Genomic DNA, 18,542 nt, shown 5'->3' on the forward strand with positions numbered 1-18,542 from the left:
TTGAGAAATAAGTCTTGGATAATCTTGACCAGGACTCGTGGGAGGCTGCCAACTGGCCTGGTAGTCAGTATAAGATATTTTTAGAAACTTAATTCTGTTTCTTGAATGCATTGAAGATTTATTTTCCTTCTTTACGATATGCAATTCCACTGCACCTATTGTCACATTTTTTTTCTGAAAAGTGTGCTTTATTACACCTGTTTCCCAAAAATTTGTGTGCTATGATTGTTCGAAAAGAGCTGAGTGTGAGGCAGCAGCTTGGTGTTTGTTTACTAAACAAAACTAGATTTAGCCACAAGCCATATGTTACACAAATGCATCTAGCAATCCATTACAAAAATCAAGGTATTGTTTTCTTTAGGAGAATCTTATGTCTCATAGAGTGCAGTTTGGAAAAAAAGAAAAATAGAAGCTGTGAGTTTGTGGTTTGCCCCTTTTTATCACTTGTACAATGCACTGCCTAAAGCAAACAGTTCTCTACATGGTAGACTATGTCCCAGGGGAAAAGTTGGTATTTTATTTTCCAGTCACTAGCTTAGGACTTTTTGTAGCCTCCACCCAGAGGTCAGCTACATCATCATGACCTCCTGTTAGGATAAAGCTCAGTTTCCTGTTTGGCTGACAGGAGGGTAAAGAGAGATTCCCAGATTAGAGGAAAATATCAAGATTCAACTAACAAAATTGACATTTTAGACTTGAGAATGAATCCAAAAGGTACATGTCTTCAAAGAGGATACATTAAGGTTGTCTTAGCTCTTACTTGTTTCTTTATCAAGTGAGTATGTTCAAGTTTTACAGATGTACTATGAACCTAAATTAGTTTACCTACATAATTACCCATATTGTCTGTTTAGCTTCATCATTCACATAATTATCGTATGGCTCGAAATAAATGATTGCTTAAAGTAAACATCCCTTACTTCACATTTATACATGTTCACAAATAAATGGATGTAAAATATTGTACCCTTGTTGCGCCTATTTTTAAAAGCTTGTTAATGCCACAGCAGCTCTGTGAGAAACAGACCACAAATGGTCCCACCTACACACCTCAGAGTCGCCAGCTGCTTTTCAACTCCTCCTTCACTTCTCATCCATTTCTTTTGTTTACTAGTCATTGACACACATAAAACGAGGACTTGAATTACCTTGTGAACCAATTTCCTCTGCTGGTTATTCTCAACTCATCAACATCTAAGCCTTATGTGTTCCTTAACCGGAATCCATCCCACCGAACTGTAGTTTATGCATGTCATGACTAATGGTTATATGTACGTGCGTTTTCTGTGCATAAACCATGTGTCATCAACTATTTGTTTGAGTGCTCCTAGAATCCACTTCTACATATCTCAGCCTTAAGAGACAGTCTCTATTTCTCCCACCAGTCCCACTACTCCCACACTCTCCCGCCCACATATCCTCCTCTGGTTGTGCTAATCATCGCCTGTCACTTTGCCACCCACACACTCATGCATGCACACGCATGCTAACACATACAAACACAGTCTCTCTCTCTCTCCCTCTTTTTCTCTCCATTTCCCACTCTATTCCACTGTTTCTCCTGCCCTCCTCTTGTATTTTTCCTGTAGAAAATCTGAGCACCAACTCCCTCAGTGACAGTTGTGGCTTTCTGAGCCTTTAAAGGAAATGTTTTGTTAGGCAGAGAATATTTATGATGGTTTAAACTAGTCACTCTTTATATCTTCATGGGGAATGAAAAGGGATACCTATATACAACCTGAACTCTAGCCAAATTTATTTGCAGACATATATTTCTGCTTTAATTCTTAGTCAATTTATATATCATCACACTAATGACACCTTTATGGTTGTTAAACTATGTTTGCAAAATTGCTGGTAGCTCTCCCTGGAGCTGGCAAAGCAGGTGGATCAGTAAAAACAATGAGCCTTTAAATGCATAAAAAAAAAAATTCTCTTGCTTTATGAATGGGTATAATACATTCGTCTCTGCCGCATTGTTTGACACTTGTTTAGTTTTGGCATTTAAAAGTGCACAATATAGCAGAACGTTTGTTTCTAATAGGACTTGCTGTTCAGTGTGCCAGTTTACAAACATTTTTGCTGCGTGTGTAGTTTTGGAGAAGTTCTTCTATTTTAATGCAGAGCTTATATCAGAATGTAATGTCATAGGTGTTACTAATTCAAGAGTCTAAACACTGATTGAAGTCCTCCAAATAGACAATTCTTCCCATCTGACTAAACTCTACTATTCTAAATTTTACATTTTCAAATCTTATATTTTATTAATTTTTGCTCATGAACAGATTTTGAATATAGGTTCACATCACACAACACAAAATAAACATACTAATTGAACTGATAAAAACAAATGGAAGTACCTATTAGGTTAGGACATTATATTGAAAATTTATTGTCACTGGTGTTCAATATCACAATTTCAAATAAGTGACGTTCCCTGATGTGCATCCCAGTGACATATATGGCCTCTCAAAGCTAGCCTTACCTGGTCCTAGTGCACCCTTTCCGAACACACTTTTCCTTCCACTCCACTTTCTAACCTTGGAGCACTCTTTGAACTGTCAGCATCTTTTGCAATTACCTTTTGTGACTTTCATGCCTTGACAAGCTTGTAAGTGACTGCTTGAAAGTAAACAGTCTTCACCATTGTTGTGTAGGTCATAGCATATCTACATTACAAATGTTTTTACTGATCATATGTAATAGTGAAATTAAGTACTTTGCTAGTGAAATATTTAACTAATAGAACTTAACTTATCATTTAAATGAACTTTAATGATAAACATATATTTTTTTACTATTTATGGTATGCATTTTTTGTTCTACTTCTTGAACCTTTCCTTGAATAACAAATTCGTCAGTCTCTTCTCAGAAACCCAAACAAGAATTTAAAGTGGATAAATTTTCCCTGTTCTCTCTCTCCTCTTATTGCCTCTTTGAAGCTCACTAATCACCACATCTCAATAACAGATAATGTATTCTTCAGCAATAATTTGTGGCTGGGGAAATAATATTTTGATAATAAAAAAAACTGAAACTATATTAAAGCATTGAAGTAATTTGCCCCCTCCCAATCTTAAAGGTTTAAACACACTCCCAGTTATTATCTAAAGGAATAAAAGGGGGTTGCACAAGGAAAGTTGGGCTGCAAATTGATGACGCAGTAATGTGTTTCTAGGTTAATGGGTCTGGGATGTTCACATGTATTTTCTGCCGGTGAATTGCTGCTGCTTAAAAAAAATTAATAACCTGGAGCAAGGGTTAGAGCTTGCAGATGAGGTGTTGACTCTGACTTTGAGTGAACACTCAGGAGTGTGCACACCTCAGCTCTCCCTGTCTCTTCTTTCTGTCACTCCATCTTCAGTGCGGCCTACCTCGCTCATCCTCTAGCACCTGTCCCTGTTTAAATGAGAGCAGAGGAGCTCTTTTCTTAGCTCTGCGCCACCCTCCCTGGAGTCCCTGCTTTCTCGTGCTCCATTTCTGAGGCACACACTGCATGATGGGAAACCAGTGGCCCCTACACTCTCCATCCTAACACAGTCACTTTGCCCTTCAGTCTTCATGCTGGAACATTTTAACTAAAACAGGTGGATCAGCTGGCGTTGCAATATTTAACTTTCTCAGTCAAATAAAATACAATCTGGAAAGTTGACTGTTAAGGCATTCTCAAGTTGCGGCACAGATATAGGTATGTATAAACACGAGAAACAGCTTTCTGTCTGTGGCTGAAAATGACGTAGTTATAACAGACACAAAACACTATGTTGCTAAGCAACTCGGTGGCTCTTGATTGTTGGCGAGGGAAATAAACCGGAATTTTGCAGCAGATTTTGTCCTTTTTCACGGTTTGCTCAAAGGACAGCATATTAACTCATTTACCTAAAGCTGTACACTATATCCAACCTTATTTCTTACATTTGTATTGTGCATTATACTACAATCAGAAAGTAATGTTTGGATGTGATTTTTAGCAGTTAATGATCTAAATGAATATCTGATAGAGCTGCACAACCTTAAGAAAATTCACAATATGAATTGTGAATGATGCAGTGATGACATAACTGGCAATAAATAAATATCTAATTATGCAATGTCATCGTCATTCTCATTAAGGTTTATTGACCCCAGAAAGAAAGCAATCTAACCTGGGTGGAAAATAAATTCATTACCTTGACTACAACTGTATACTTTTATTAAAAATGTAGAATTTGGTTATATAAGCTCTTTTGGCAAATAAATGTTAGATTTTTGATTAATGCTTTTATCAGAGCATCTGAATTACTGACATATAAAAATGACTTTAAAGCCATAGGCAGAGGTTATATCTACTACATCCCTATTTCTCCTAAAGCCTTGTCTCCTGACACCTGTCGGTCAACATACAGATGTTGTACTGTATATGTTGCATGTTATATTACTCAACCTTGAAGATGAAACCTAGGCCTCAATATTAACTACATTTATACCTAATGTCAGTCTGCTGGTGTTATAATGGACTGCAGAGCTGTTTACATTATACTTATTTATTTTACTTGAACTCTAAGTTAAGATGAAAAGTAGTACCTTGGCATTGTTTTAACTGAATATATTTCAAGATTAAATGCATCAACCATAGAGGCTTAAACCAAAAGTGTGTTTTTTGGATTGTTAAACCTGATTGGAATGGCTTCCTATCAGTTTTACATATTAGAAACCAATCCCTTCTATTTATGTTTAAAGTCGCTGAATTATTTGTGAGCGATATGGTTGGGCAAAACACTCAGATATTTTCAGTGAGGGAGCCCAGCTTCAGTATTCCCTCAGCTCCTCTCTGAATCAAAGATATCAACATGACAGCACTGTTTTATTTATTAGCTGCAGTCAGCTGCAAGGAACTGCTAACTATTTATAGCTCTGGAGATGATATGCAAACTTAAATTGTGAGAGACATAAATTGACTTTGGTTTTATATTATACTTTGGAGATGTTACTTGCAACCCCCTATTGTTCCTTATTACTACACATCAATTCTTTCAGCAAACGCAGCATTTGTAAAAACATGTTGGGCAGTCAGACATTACTGACATAAATTAATATTTCTGACAATAAAATTAAATCTACCACTACACCAATTGACATGCCATAATCTTGAATATGAAAACTGACTTGTAGGATAAATTATGCTAATTAAAATATGGGAGATTACACTTTTAAATTGAAGCTTTCATATTTATAAAGTCTTTCGTGTTTTTTTTTTTCGACTTGTTTGTGCTTTTGCTTATTAGTTTTTTTTCTTTCAGATTAGGCCGCAAAACCAGCATATCCAAAAATGTATTACAATAATGCAGTCATTAAGAATTTGCTCCAAAATTCATGCCATTCATAAATAAGTCAAAACAGTTTAGTTACATTTTTGTATCAAATATCTACTGCCTGAATGGTGTTGTGGAAAGGATTTTTTTTCTGTTCTAACATCTACTGTTTAGGAAAAGCACAGGTACGGACAGCACCTCGACCTTGTTGGCGACATGTGCTGTATTCACCATAATCAGTGTGTTACTACATTCTGGTGTTAATCATTTATTTATTGCCTAAGAAGATGACCTAAAATAAGTCAGTTAGGTTAAAATACAAAGGTTACCTATTACCCTGTCCTATTACCCTGTTATTTTAAGACTACATCACTGATTTTCTAATATTTGAAATTGCATCCTAAAACTGGAAACTTCTCAACCCTCTCATGTAGTATCTAAGACAATTAAATGATCAACAGAGTCTGCATCCTGAACTTGAAATGCACTCATGTCACCAAAACAGAGACTTCTGTTTTTCAAGGACAAAAGCTTCAACTCTCTCTGGGACTCAAGTCATTAGTACATGTAATGATAAAGGAAAACAAGCTAGTAGTAAGTTGTAAGCAAATTATTTGTGGTATAACTTTTCAGCAACTGTAGTGTATGCGAATGACTGATTGGCATGCTAAAATTGTAAACAATAGGTATGGATTCTTGATATGCCTCAACAGTATTTGCCACACAAAAAGAGCAGTGTTTATTTATTTATAATTTTTTTCTACATTTAAATAAATGTTTTGTGAAAGATAAATGTTGAATGCTTACATAACATCTCCAATATTAAAAAGAATTTGAATGCAAATTGTTAGATTTTAACATTTGAAATGCATTTTAAAAAATCACATATATTCAATATGAATCTCTATGCAACTTTATTGGTATTATAAATACATTGTTGGTTTTGGGGATATAGAAACTTCAGTTTTAAAAGAGGTCAGAATTTTCACCCTCTAACCCCAAATTGTTTAAAAATGCTGCACAATCCCTCATATCTTCTCAGAATTAATGTACTTCTAACTGCATTCTGGCCTAGTTCTGTTTGGCATGTGCACAGATGTTGGTAAACCTTCATTGTGGCCTGAATGCATGACACCATTGCTAGTTAAAAAAAATAGCAACAGCTGTGGTAGCAGAGCTTCCAATTTTAGCAGTGTGTCATTTAAATATCTGTAGTTTTCTCCTATGAGAGGAGAGTGAGGAAAGGGTTCAAACGGAATTTAGCTTCCAGGCTATGAAACTGGATCTGTTTGTGTTTATGTGAAGAAGAAATAATATACTCTCAACGCCCCTCACATCTAAATGAACTACACTTAAATGATGTAATGTCACAAAAAGTATAGTCACACTCGCATGCCCACCCCGAGTCTCAGCTATTACCTTCGTCTCACACATTTTCCTGCATCCCTATTATATTTGCCCACTTGTTTGTTTCCCCTAGGAGTTGGAATGTGAGGAAGGCAGGTATTAACATCCCTGTTAAGCCACGCATACTGTGCACGCAGGCATGCACAGTGCCGAAGACGGACTCAGCATGTGGGGGTACACACACCATTCTTCTCCATCAGAAGCGTGGTGTGTATTATGTAACGAGAGCTGATAGTAAGGGTGGAGCTTTCTAAATGGGGTTTTGTAGCAACATTTTCAAGCACTGCTCCTCATTTTATGGCTTCTCCCATGGCAACAACCCTAGTATTATCCTGCTTCCATGACAACCCCTGGTGAATCTGGTTTGACCTTCACTAGTGATTCAGTGTCTCTCCATCCACCTCCATTCTTCTCTCTGATTCTCCCTGTTCAGCATTGCAAACGTCCACTTTTTTTTTTCTACTCAATAGCCCACATTCTGTTACACCTGGTCTTTTTTTTTTTCGCTCCACCTGTGTGGGTGTAACATCGCTGCTGTTACACAAGCAGTCAATAAATACATCCACAGTACACAAGCTGATGTCACACTTCAGGGTAGAGTCTGTTCGTATGCACACAAATCCTGCAGGCATGCGTCCCTACCTGACTCACTGTTTTAAGCTAGCAGGCATGTGGCTGCTTGTTGCATAGCTGCAGGTGCAGATCAGCCTGAGCTCACCTTCAAACAAAGAAACTATTGTTTTGTGTCAGCCATAGAAACAGGCAAGGGTTCAAGAGAGCTCGGAAATATTAATAGAGTAATGGCTCATGTTTATTTTGTGTTATCGTCGTGGTTATCAAACTAAGAGGATACACTGACGTGTTTTGCACGTTAGAGCTGTCAAACTAACAGCTCTTACACTGAGTCTCGTGGGTTATGTCATATTTGCCAGAACCTTTTGTAGGAAAGACATTAAAGTGGCACATCGCATTTAAATTCTTCTCATTATGCCTCAGTACAAATTACTGATTGGAGTATCAGATGCTGAAATTCACTTGTTGGTTGCAGCGTAATTTTCCTGTTGTTGTGTGCTCTGATATTAAAATTGCCATGGCAACCATTTGCATTGCCAGAGTGTGATATTCTGTATCTTTTCTTTTTTCTATGCTTTGGCTTTGTACAGTCTGTCGTGATGAAACCAGAGAAGACAAATACAGATGCAGTCACTCTTCAGCCTTCTGACTTCCTTTTAATATCCTGTCCTGCTGCATTTTTAGATGGCTTATGCATCTCCGTGCTTTTGTTTTACAGTCCAGTGATGATGCTCATTAGTTAATTGATCCAGCTAGTTGAAGCCAGCAGAATGGCAGAGTTTCTAAGCTCACAGGGCTCTGATCAGGGATGTGTAAGCTGCTTAGAAGGCCTGCTGGGAAATGACTAGATGCCTTAGCCTCTTTCTGTGCTTCTGTGAGACAGAAGATCAACTGACAGGTTGCAGCATGGGCAAAAATGTTTATCCGTGTTTGGCTACAGGGAGATGAGACTATTGGGGGCAGTTACTAAATCTCTTACTTTATCAAGTAAAGTAGGTACAGTAAAGATGCTTAATTTTTCAGAAAATAATTACATGTTTTAGTTCTAATACATGTCAACAGAATGAATAAAGTTGGTCTTTGTGTAGCACCTGCCTAATGGCTGCTGGGCTGTGTGATGTCATGATGGCCTTGAGAAAACTTCTGCATTTTCAAAGAATAATTTTAAAACATTCAAAAATAGCACAATGCAATTTATTTTTGTTGATGTAAAATGATTAGAAATGCATTGATCAGGTTTTTCCCAGTTGATACAGATTTCCATTTGTCTTTGGAATCCAACCTTGAATCCAATTTTGACTGATTCCAACTCCCTGCCATGCTCTCTCTAAACACTACAAAGCATAAAACAGGGAATTAATCAGCAGGTTCCACTCTCTAAGTAGTTGTGATTCTAATAGAAAATGAAGTTATAAACTTAGCACCCATTCAATAAAGAACATGCACCGGATAATCAGTTTTTTTTTTTTTTCAAGTGAGAAAAACCTTATCAGGCACCATGCTATTTATTGGTGGATACAAGTAGATCAAGGAAAACATGGCTGACTTTGATGTGTGGCTGGCTGATTGCATTTCTAATAAAAATGTATATATATGACTAAGTTAGCAGCGACTATTTCATAACTAAGGATAGTAGCTGACCTCAAGTGCATCTGTAAAATACCAACAGTATTAACAATATCAGTCGTAATACGTGCTTGTATTCTTTTTCTTTCCTCCTGTTCTCATCAGTGCTTCTATCACTTTGTGACTTTCTGCATGTTGGGCATGTGTCAGATATGAGCCTCTTCTGCTACAAGATGCAGTCCAAATTACTTAACATTACATGAGAAGACAAAATGCAAGTTCATACCACTTGGAATATTTTAGCCAACAATTATTCCACTCCAAACAATCCTTTGTGATATGATTATTTCACACACTGATATTGCAATGATGATACATTTGTGATTTAATGTGTAGCTCTAAATACTTAATATATGTCATTTTCTAAATATTGCATTTTGTTTCTTTGTATTGCTGAAAGTATATATGTAAAAAAAAGTCATACTTCCCTGCATTTTTTAAATGGCCACCCTTGTCGCTTCAGTGTCCTCTGTTCTCCTCCTCCTCTTGCTGTCTGCTGACATGGAGACCAATCCAAAGCCTTCTGTTGCAGAATTAAAGTTTGTACTGAAACCTCTTCTGCAGGAGTTCTGACTTTACTTAAAGCTCTGTGAGATGGACTGACATGTGCTCTTAATGGGTCATCGTTCACAAGAGGCACAGCAGGAAAAAGTGAAATGAGCCAGAAAAAACTTTTGACATAAAGCATAAGCTTGCAGTTTCTGCTAAGGTCTATAATGATCCTTTTTCAGAATGGATACTGACATAAAGTGACATATATTTTTACTTTGGCAGGGACATTTTTAATGTAACCCCCTAAGTAGAATGGCTGAAGGTAAAATGATGGTATGAAATTGCATAGATATGATGAAATAAGACTTTTAAGACTAAAAATGTTTGACATGTCACTCATTTATTTAAGGCTGTATCACTATCAAGACTCTGAGCTTTTCATCTTCACCTTAAAGGCTTTATGCACACACTTTAAAATTTCAGACAATGTCAAAGAGGTTTTGGGTCTTCTACTCAAGAAAATGTCAGCCTCATCTTTTGTCTGTACATTTGGATTTATTACTGTCTATCCACCAGGCCTCTGTTTTGTATGTGTCCTTTGCTCAATATGCTTCTTGTTTTTCTTGACAATGCACTGCAATTTCAGAAGAGGGAGACTGTAGGTATACAAAAAGATAACACTAGCTGCATGAACCCTTTATTATTTAGTATTTTATTGATTTTTCACAGGCTACAGCATTTTTTATGTTAACAGTCCAAAAGACATCTTGATGTCTTTAGAAAAACACAAGCTTTAATATCCAGCTTGTTTCCTTTTAAAAAAAATTTGATTCAGTTGTACATGAAGTTGTTTCAGTCTCTTTCATCTTGTAACAAGCCTCCATTGTGTTGCTCATTGCCCCAGTTAAGTCTCATGTTGTGTATGTTTGTAGCTTGTGTTTGTGCACGGACTTTGCACGCCGGGGTTTCTGTTTCTCTCTTGGTTTCTTTTAGATTTATATTTTTTTCTCCTAGTTTCTTCCTCATTCCTTTTTCTGTTCATATTAAAAGGTATTTATGCATTTTCTCCATGTCTCTGTTTCTTTGTGTGAAGGGGACGTTCTGTTCCAGATGGCTGAGGTCCACAGACAGATCCAAGTGCAGCTAGAGGAAATGGTTGGTATTTCAAGCAATTGTGTGTTTTAACAATGACTTCATTTATTGGAATGCTTTAAGAACAAATGTATAAACAGAAGAACAAGGGCATGTACTAGGACATGCAATTAAGTTTATTCATGTTATTCAGAGATGTTGGAAAAATCTGCTCGCTCATAATATAAATCAATACCTGAGCTCTTTGGTAAATAACTCTCCACTCAAAAAGATGTTATAAAATGACAAATATTTAATGTGAGATGAAAATTCTGTTTCAATTAATGCTGCAGCCTTTCTATCACTTCATACACCTTGAACAGGACTGCCCACCATACATCATCTACAAGAAACCATCAGAAATAACATCACAGCATAGAAACAAAGAAGATTAGCTTATATCCATTTATTAATGTAACTTCCAGTACATCTATGAAAATGAATGTTCTTGGAAGAAGCTGGGTGGACATGAGGACAAAAATGCATCCATAAATTTGTAAAAGTTCTTTTGAAATTGTGAAATAATTGCAAAAATATTTTTACACACACATTTTTATGTAGGTAATTTTAACATTTTACTTTTATATTATTCCAGGTTGAACAAAAACAGAAATTTTGTTAAATTTACTGCTTGTATGCTATTCTGTTTTAGCATGCCAACTGGCTGATTTAAGCTCCACACCTGAAAGAGGAAAATATTTTGTATACTCAAAGATTTATATCTACACTTCAGTAACAATCACTGCTGCCTATGCCGTTTAAAAACATATAAACCACAGATAGGCCTGTCGCAATAAACAATAAAGGGCTCAACTCCGGTGCTCTCCTCTGACCTCTCCCTTCCTCATTTCCTTAGTGTAATGCCCAGCGCACACTGCACGATCTTAGAGTTGCCGGCCCATTGTCAAAGCCTGAGACCACACTTTAGCTGACAGAAATCCTAGGTATAAGGGTTCAATCGGGTTCGATTGTGCCTGTGGTGTCCAACAATGGGCACAAAATAATGGCTACAAGTCCAGTTAACTAATTTTAAAACCTGCAATGCATGTGGCTAGTGTCAGTCCTGTCTGAATGAAAATCATTATAACCTATTTATGTCACGTTAATGAAGAACAGCTGAAAAGTTACCTGGTTTATCAACTGTGGTAGCAATTTTGCTCCATCTCCTCCCCTTGTCATTTCTATATTTTTTGCAGGAAATGTTGAATAAACATTAATGTTGTTTCCACATATCATCTCCAATGTCCGCTGGACTTCAGGTTGTGCTGTGTCAGCTGTTTGGGATTCCTCTCCATAATTTCCCCTCAGAAAGCAAGGAGGGGAATCCGGGCTTTCTGATTGGCTACCTGTCACATTCAACAGTCACGCTCCCCATCGGGAAACCCCCTGATTTAGCTTGGAGCAGCCATGACGATCTACCATAACACACCACACACTACAGGATGATTGGTTACGGAATCGCAAGCAACAATCCTAAGATTGTTGTAAGGGGAAAATCGGGGCAAAAAAATGTAGTTTGAACTATTGTATCAGGTAGTCGGATGTGCCCATCGTCTCTATTTAAATCTAATGATTACTGAAGGGCAATATACAGTAGTATACAGACTTCATAATCTGCACTCTTTTGGTTGAATGCGGTATTTATTTCCACTTTGGCTTAATGTTGTTTAGTTTTTATTCTAGTACATTTTTTGTTAATACAGACTGAGAATCCATTTTATTTTTATTGTTTTGTTTATTTTGTTTTTCAGTTCCAGTGTTAAGTGTTCTTTTGAAAATAAAGTGTATCTATCTTTGGCAGGAAATTGCATTCATTATTACGTCATTTCCATTAAATCAGTGTAAAAAGGTCTTCAAACAATATTATCGTTTATCGCAATAATTTTTGAGACAATTAATCGCTCAGCAAAATTTGTTATTGTGACAGGCCTAACCACAGATTGTGTCAAGGATTTTCTAAGCATTGTTAACAGTTTATTTAATCATTTGTTGTTTTTTTTCCTCAGCTTAAATGCTTCCATAATGAGCTGCTCTCTGAGCTTGAGAAGAAGGTGGATCTAGATGCTCGGTACTTGACTGTGAGTATCAGAATTTGTTGCTAGGTTTCCTAAATCAGATTGGTGCTAAAACATACACTGCAGTAGTTTATTTTTGGAAAGCCATACAATGTTGTACCAATGGTGCAGGCAATGTGTAATTCAAATGAAATAACAGATTTGTAGGCAACGCTGTTCATCTTAAGTTTGGGTTTTAAGTCTACTTCTGCAGTATTTCATGTCTACTAAGCTATTGGGGGTACACTGATTATAATAAGCCCCTCATGGAGTGTGTGTAAGTGCTGCGGAGTGGGTCTACTTGTGATATCTTTAGAATGAGTGGGTAGCAGCCGAAGTGTACAGCAATACCGCTGTGCGTCGTTTTGGGGGATGGGATAACGTTTTCATTTTTCTGATGTATTGTTGGAAGAATCCTGTCATGAGCTGCATTAGCTCACAGCTCCTTGCTTATGCAATTTGAATGCCATTTTAAAATTTAATTTGTATTCAACAGACAAAAATGAAGTAATCCCATTGCTTCTCAGCCTAGGGTAAACCCATTGCAACCACTGACACACCAGATGGGTTTTGCTTGTTTGCATGAATTTCTTTAATTCATTTTATGCAAATAAATACTTGGAGAGCATTGGAAAAAGTATTCATAACAGTGAACTTTTTTTTTTGCATTCTTTCATGTTACCACCACAACCTTTGATATACTTTTTAGGATATTATGTGAAAGGTCAAAGATAAAATAGTGCATGTTTGTCAAGTTGGAGGGACTGACAGATGCTTTCTTTTTTTAATAAAAAGAAAAACCTGGTGCACACTTGCGTCCATCTGCCCTGAGTTAATAGCTTGCAGAACCAGTTTCCATATTATCTCCATTTCTGTATGATGTGTTGGACGTTGTTGCCCGAGATGTTTAAAGCTTAGTTTATTTTTTTGGGACCTAATAATAATTTTATCTTCTGCACAACTTTATCCCTGTCCTGCCTGGCGTGTTCTTTGTGGTTCTATTTGTTCACTAATGTTCTCTAATAAGCAAGTGAGCATGGCTTTCACAAGATTTTAGATCACATGAAACTGAACGGAGGGGTCAGTATGTGGCCATGAACCAACAGCTGACCCCTCTGATTCTAAACAGAGGTTATTTTACCAATAACCGTTATATTTTGTACCTGGTTCAAACTTGACTGGGGTTTGCTTTTTCAGTACAAGGAACATTGGAGAGAAAAAAAGAAAAGGCATGTTTGACTTTTTATACAATAAGACCCAGCTGACAAAATTTTATTTCACAATAGGTATTTAATTCTACTCTTTTTAGCTAAGATTTTTTTTTTTACAGCACAAGTCTTAGTTTCTATGAGATGAATCCTGAATGTCAGCAGTGAGGCAGCCTGTGTTGGCTGTATCACTTTACCTCAAACGACCATGAGAAAATGAGCAGATGACTCATTCATTTTTATTATTGCTTTAAAAAGCTGATGAAGGTCCAAAGGCCTCATTTGGTCCATTCTGTTGAAACGTATTGAACAAATCTGTGATTATTTAAAAATTATCTGCAATGAAGAGCAAACACTTCATGTCTTTCTGCAGGTGTGCTACAAGAGAGGCTCTTTCTCTGTTCCTTTTTCAGAGTACCTCGAGAATACCTGCATATGTGCTCATTTCCATGCAGTATGCAAAAGCGGGTGTTGAACCCCCGTTCATAAGCTTTTCTCTTCCAATTTTTCAAACTGAGAGACCACACGAGCTTTCTCACACCACACGTTGTTACTATAGCAACAGAGCTGATAAAGCCAAGGAAACAAAGTTGTTTTTTTATTATTATTAAATCAATAGTCCAACAAACCAAATGATTGAAATTAAACAAATCAGGAGCTCATTAAGGCTTTGTTGACAATCCTGTCATTGTTTGTTCCAGGCCATCACTGACATCTGATTGTACATATTTGATGAAAATTATGCTCACAGAGATATGATCACAGGCGTTGTTGATTTCAAAACAAAACCCACAGGAGATTAAGAGGACTTGGAGTTTAGGAACCAAATGTTTTCAGCACTTTCTTTAATCATGAAAGCAATATCTTAGCCTTTTTGAATGTAACAAGAGATGAAAGGATCCCAACGTGCACCCTCTTTGCCACATAATGATGATGCGTGCTTGTCAGCCAGAACAATAAGTGTTTAATATTTAAATGCTTTGATTCAGAAGGGCGGAGACACCAGACCTCAAAGGGAATACTGTCTACCTCTTGAAATTTCCCATTTAATATTTTGGTTCCTGTTAAAAGTAAGCAAACCTATACCTCTATGTTGGGCTGAAATGGCAGTTTAAAATAGGAGGAAAAGTGTTTTTCTTATTTTCTTTTATATAGTAAATAAAAAAGTCATCAACAAAAGGTACATAGTTCAGTTTGAGTTTGGTGGACATATAGACCAATGATGGCTAAGTGAATAGTTTGTTTTCAAGGAGCTGGCCTGTCTGGAGCGGTTGACAGTGACTAATAGTCAGTCGAAACAAAGAGTGAAGGTCACCACAAACGGATGCCTCTATATATACAGTAGAGAGCATCACAACCAGTAGGAGAGCTTTGTGGGTTTTTCATGAAACTGGATGCTTATATCGTGGATATTACCCACTACAAGGGGATAGGTGGTATGGTTGTCACACCAGAAATTACAATCTCTGTGAGAAAATAATCAGAGAAATCTTCTCACTTACTCTTGGTTCTCAATAAAAAGAAACCCAACCACAGAAGGTATATGACAGAAAATGTTTTCTTTTCTGTTTTTCAAATGAAACTTTTATGCATATCTTTCTGTTCCATAATCAGTACCTCATAGAACCACCTTTCAATATAATTTGATATATGTACTATACATTCTGCGGCTGACATTTGTACCAATCACTCTATAAAATAGAGTATAAAAGCATAATTGAAATAGGTAAACCCTTCCTTCTGGCTTTAATTGGTTGTTTATCACCAGGAGTGATGTATTTCTACAAATGGCAGTAGGACCTAGGCTGGTAAAAACCAGCCACTTGTACTACACTTTGCTCCATATCAGCCGAGAGGGTCTGGGCTCTCGGGTGTTGAGAAACAATTGCTTCCTGGAGACTTGGACTGTGATGAGATTTAAATTTTACGCATTTGCTAACAGCTTCATTTACTTCCTCTGCCTTTGCTAAAACTACACCGAAACTAAACCGGCACCGAAAATTAATCTCATAGGTCACAAGTTCACCTTCTGTTTGCTCAGTGACACCTTGTCAGAAATCTATCGGAAACAATCAGAGTTAAGGAGAGAGAGCCCAGATTGTGCTGGAAGTGAGAATTTTTTTCCAAGCAGCATTGCACAGGAAGCAGAGGTGCTTCATGTTTTTTTCACAGATTACCTATCTCGTGTTTTACTGTCACGACATACTGACAGATTTAATGTGTATTTATTTACCGTAATATGTTTACCTGAAAACTTCCCTCTAAAACATATCAACTTATCCCTTGTGTCTCTTTGATTATAACTTTTAAAAAGATTTGACTTTGGAAGAGGTGTGATTTCATGTTATTTTTATTTCTTGTTGCTCTACTTAGGCTGCCTTGAAAAAATACCAGCTGGAACACAAGAGCAAAGGGGAGAGTCTGGAAAAATGCCAGGGTGAACTGAAGAAGCTTCGAAGGAAGAGTCAAGGCAGTAAGAACCCTTCAAAGTATGGAGAGAAGGAGATGCAGGTGAGCCCCCTGCTGAGTTCCAGCTCAGATTACTTTACATTAATTCACTTTTATACAGTTTCAAAAAACTGTATGAAACTCTAAACTTAACATTTTAATTAAAAATGTGTGCTGTTTGTGTTGAGAAGAAGACATGGCTAAGATGGTGGTAAGTGTCTAACGTCAATTAAAATGACACGCACGCTCAGGTCAGTTTGTTGCTCTGCTTAGCTAAATTTTCTGATTTTTGCAGTTTGCATTGATGTGGGGGAGAATTGGATTCAAGGTTTATGAACAACAGTGAAAAGGACTTTAATATTCTTTTTAAGTAAAGAGAATGCAGCCAAGATGGGGGCGGAGGCAGAGGTGACATGGTGTCCTGAGTGGGAAGGCAAATGGTGAAGGTTTGATTATGAATTGTGTGCCCTTGGAAACCTTTATTACATTTGCACACATATAAGCAGAAACACTGACACTCATCCAGGCAGCAGGGAAAAAACAAGCTACAGTAACTGAAGTACTGACGGTTGAGCCAATTAATTTTAACAGTATCACACACAACAAAAAAATAAACCTGTTTTATACATCAACATATAATTGTTGATGTATAAATAAATAGAGAGAGAAATTATGTCTGCACAGTTTGCTCCTTTGCACTTCTGTGTTCTTCAAAGATGCTTGGACCTTCTGATAAATGTTAAAACATAATTTAGACTGTCAGACAACAATTTGCAACAATTCAACAAACTTTATGCATGACAAGGCAACCTGTGCTAGATTTTTGCATGTGCAGTGAATGTTGATTGATGTGAAGTGAACATTGACTGTGTGACATTACTTAATGAATAATGTCACATTTATTTTTCCTTCACCCAATCTCTTACATGACAGTGGAAAAGGTTCAGCTGCTGCAGGGACAACAAACAACCCTGACAACATTCCTCTGCACCAGACATCATCGCTTGTGATGTTTTCTTGTTACTTCCTTGTTTAGTCTTGTAGCAAGAGGGAAAGCAGGGGAGAAAAACCATATGCGAGGACAGGAAAGGTCAATACATTACCTGGGAAGCAGGAATTTAGATTGCTTTAAAGGATGGGGGCACAGAAGTCAGACCAACAGGTCATGGCTCGCAGAGTTACTGAGCCGCTTGTGGCCTTTCTGTGAAGTTCAGTCATCAGTCAGATAAAGCATGTCTTTCAGATACAAACTTTCTAAAGGTTCTTCACTCTGTCCACTTAGTTTTCATGCTGTCACAAACACAGTTACACACACACACACACACACACACACACACACACACACACACACACACATCCACTACCATCTTGTCGTCGGTGGTGTGGAAGAGCTGGATTGATCTGACTCAATTGTCACATCATGTTTGTTCCATTGTGTCAGGTCTCTCTTGAAGAGATGATATATTAAGTGTCATCATAAGACATTAAGCCTTAGAATGCGCTTACGCGGTCAAGCATGAAGCACAACTTGAATTGGGAGCATTGATTGTGGCCCCAGAATCAGTAAATCTGTAAAGAGCAGAGATTCAACATGCACCATGAAACCTCTCTGTTCCAATGGTGCTTTTCTTTCTTCTTATGATTGAATAGCCCTTTTAAGTGTAATTATTTGCAGAGTTCTTAATTTCATTTTATTTTATTAAGTTCTTTTTATGCATTAAATTTTATAATGTGCACACTTATTCAGTTGTTATTCCACACACTTGAGACACATGGGGACTGTAAGTGTATATTGCTTACAAAGAAAATAATTGAAATATTTGACACCTGAGTCAAATGGCAGATTTTTCCTTATCATTTTCATTTACTCTGTTTGTTTGGAAAACATTCCAACAGGAGAATATCAATCTATAAATGTTTCTATTCTAGAAATGTCTCCATTTATAGAATGATGGCATTAAGCCATATTACATATTTTCTTTATGGCTTTTGTCATTCAGTATCATAATCAATTAGAAATCAATCAGAAGAATAAATTATTTGCCTTGTGAGAAAGTGCTTGGTTGTATATATCAAGAAAAGAATGATTCTTCTATGTGTTTCTCAAAATTTAAAGTAGAGCATTTAGCATCAATGTACGTAAATAAAAGCCTTCAAATAAAGATTAAAAAATAATAATGAAGAGGTAGTAGCCCAAAAGAAAAATCAACTTTATCAATTGCTATGCACTACTGCTTAAATAAGCAAAATCATAACAAACACAAGTATTTAAGAAGTAAACAAGACAATGTCTAATTTACTTCTACAGACTA

General features: G+C 36.9%; 1 protein-coding gene across 5 annotated transcripts in view; it reads left to right on the forward strand.

Annotated features, from left to right (window-relative positions):
- Positions 1-18,542, forward strand: part of LOC114160096 (brain-specific angiogenesis inhibitor 1-associated protein 2-like) — a 54,274-nt gene that overhangs the window by 22,050 nt on the left and 13,682 nt on the right. For all 5 annotated transcript variants that reach the window (XM_028042520.1, XM_028042524.1, XM_028042521.1 and 2 more), the window contains 3 exons: positions 10,483-10,544; positions 12,527-12,598; positions 16,156-16,293. In XM_028042520.1, coding sequence (XP_027898321.1) covers positions 10,483-10,544; positions 12,527-12,598; positions 16,156-16,293 — 272 coding nt within the window. The remainder of the gene's footprint in view (positions 1-10,482; positions 10,545-12,526; positions 12,599-16,155; positions 16,294-18,542) is intronic.

The sequence above is a fragment of the Xiphophorus couchianus genome, chromosome 16 (assembly GCF_001444195.1).
Source record: "Xiphophorus couchianus chromosome 16, X_couchianus-1.0, whole genome shotgun sequence".
Classification (NCBI taxonomy): Eukaryota; Metazoa; Chordata; class Actinopteri; order Cyprinodontiformes; family Poeciliidae; genus Xiphophorus; species Xiphophorus couchianus.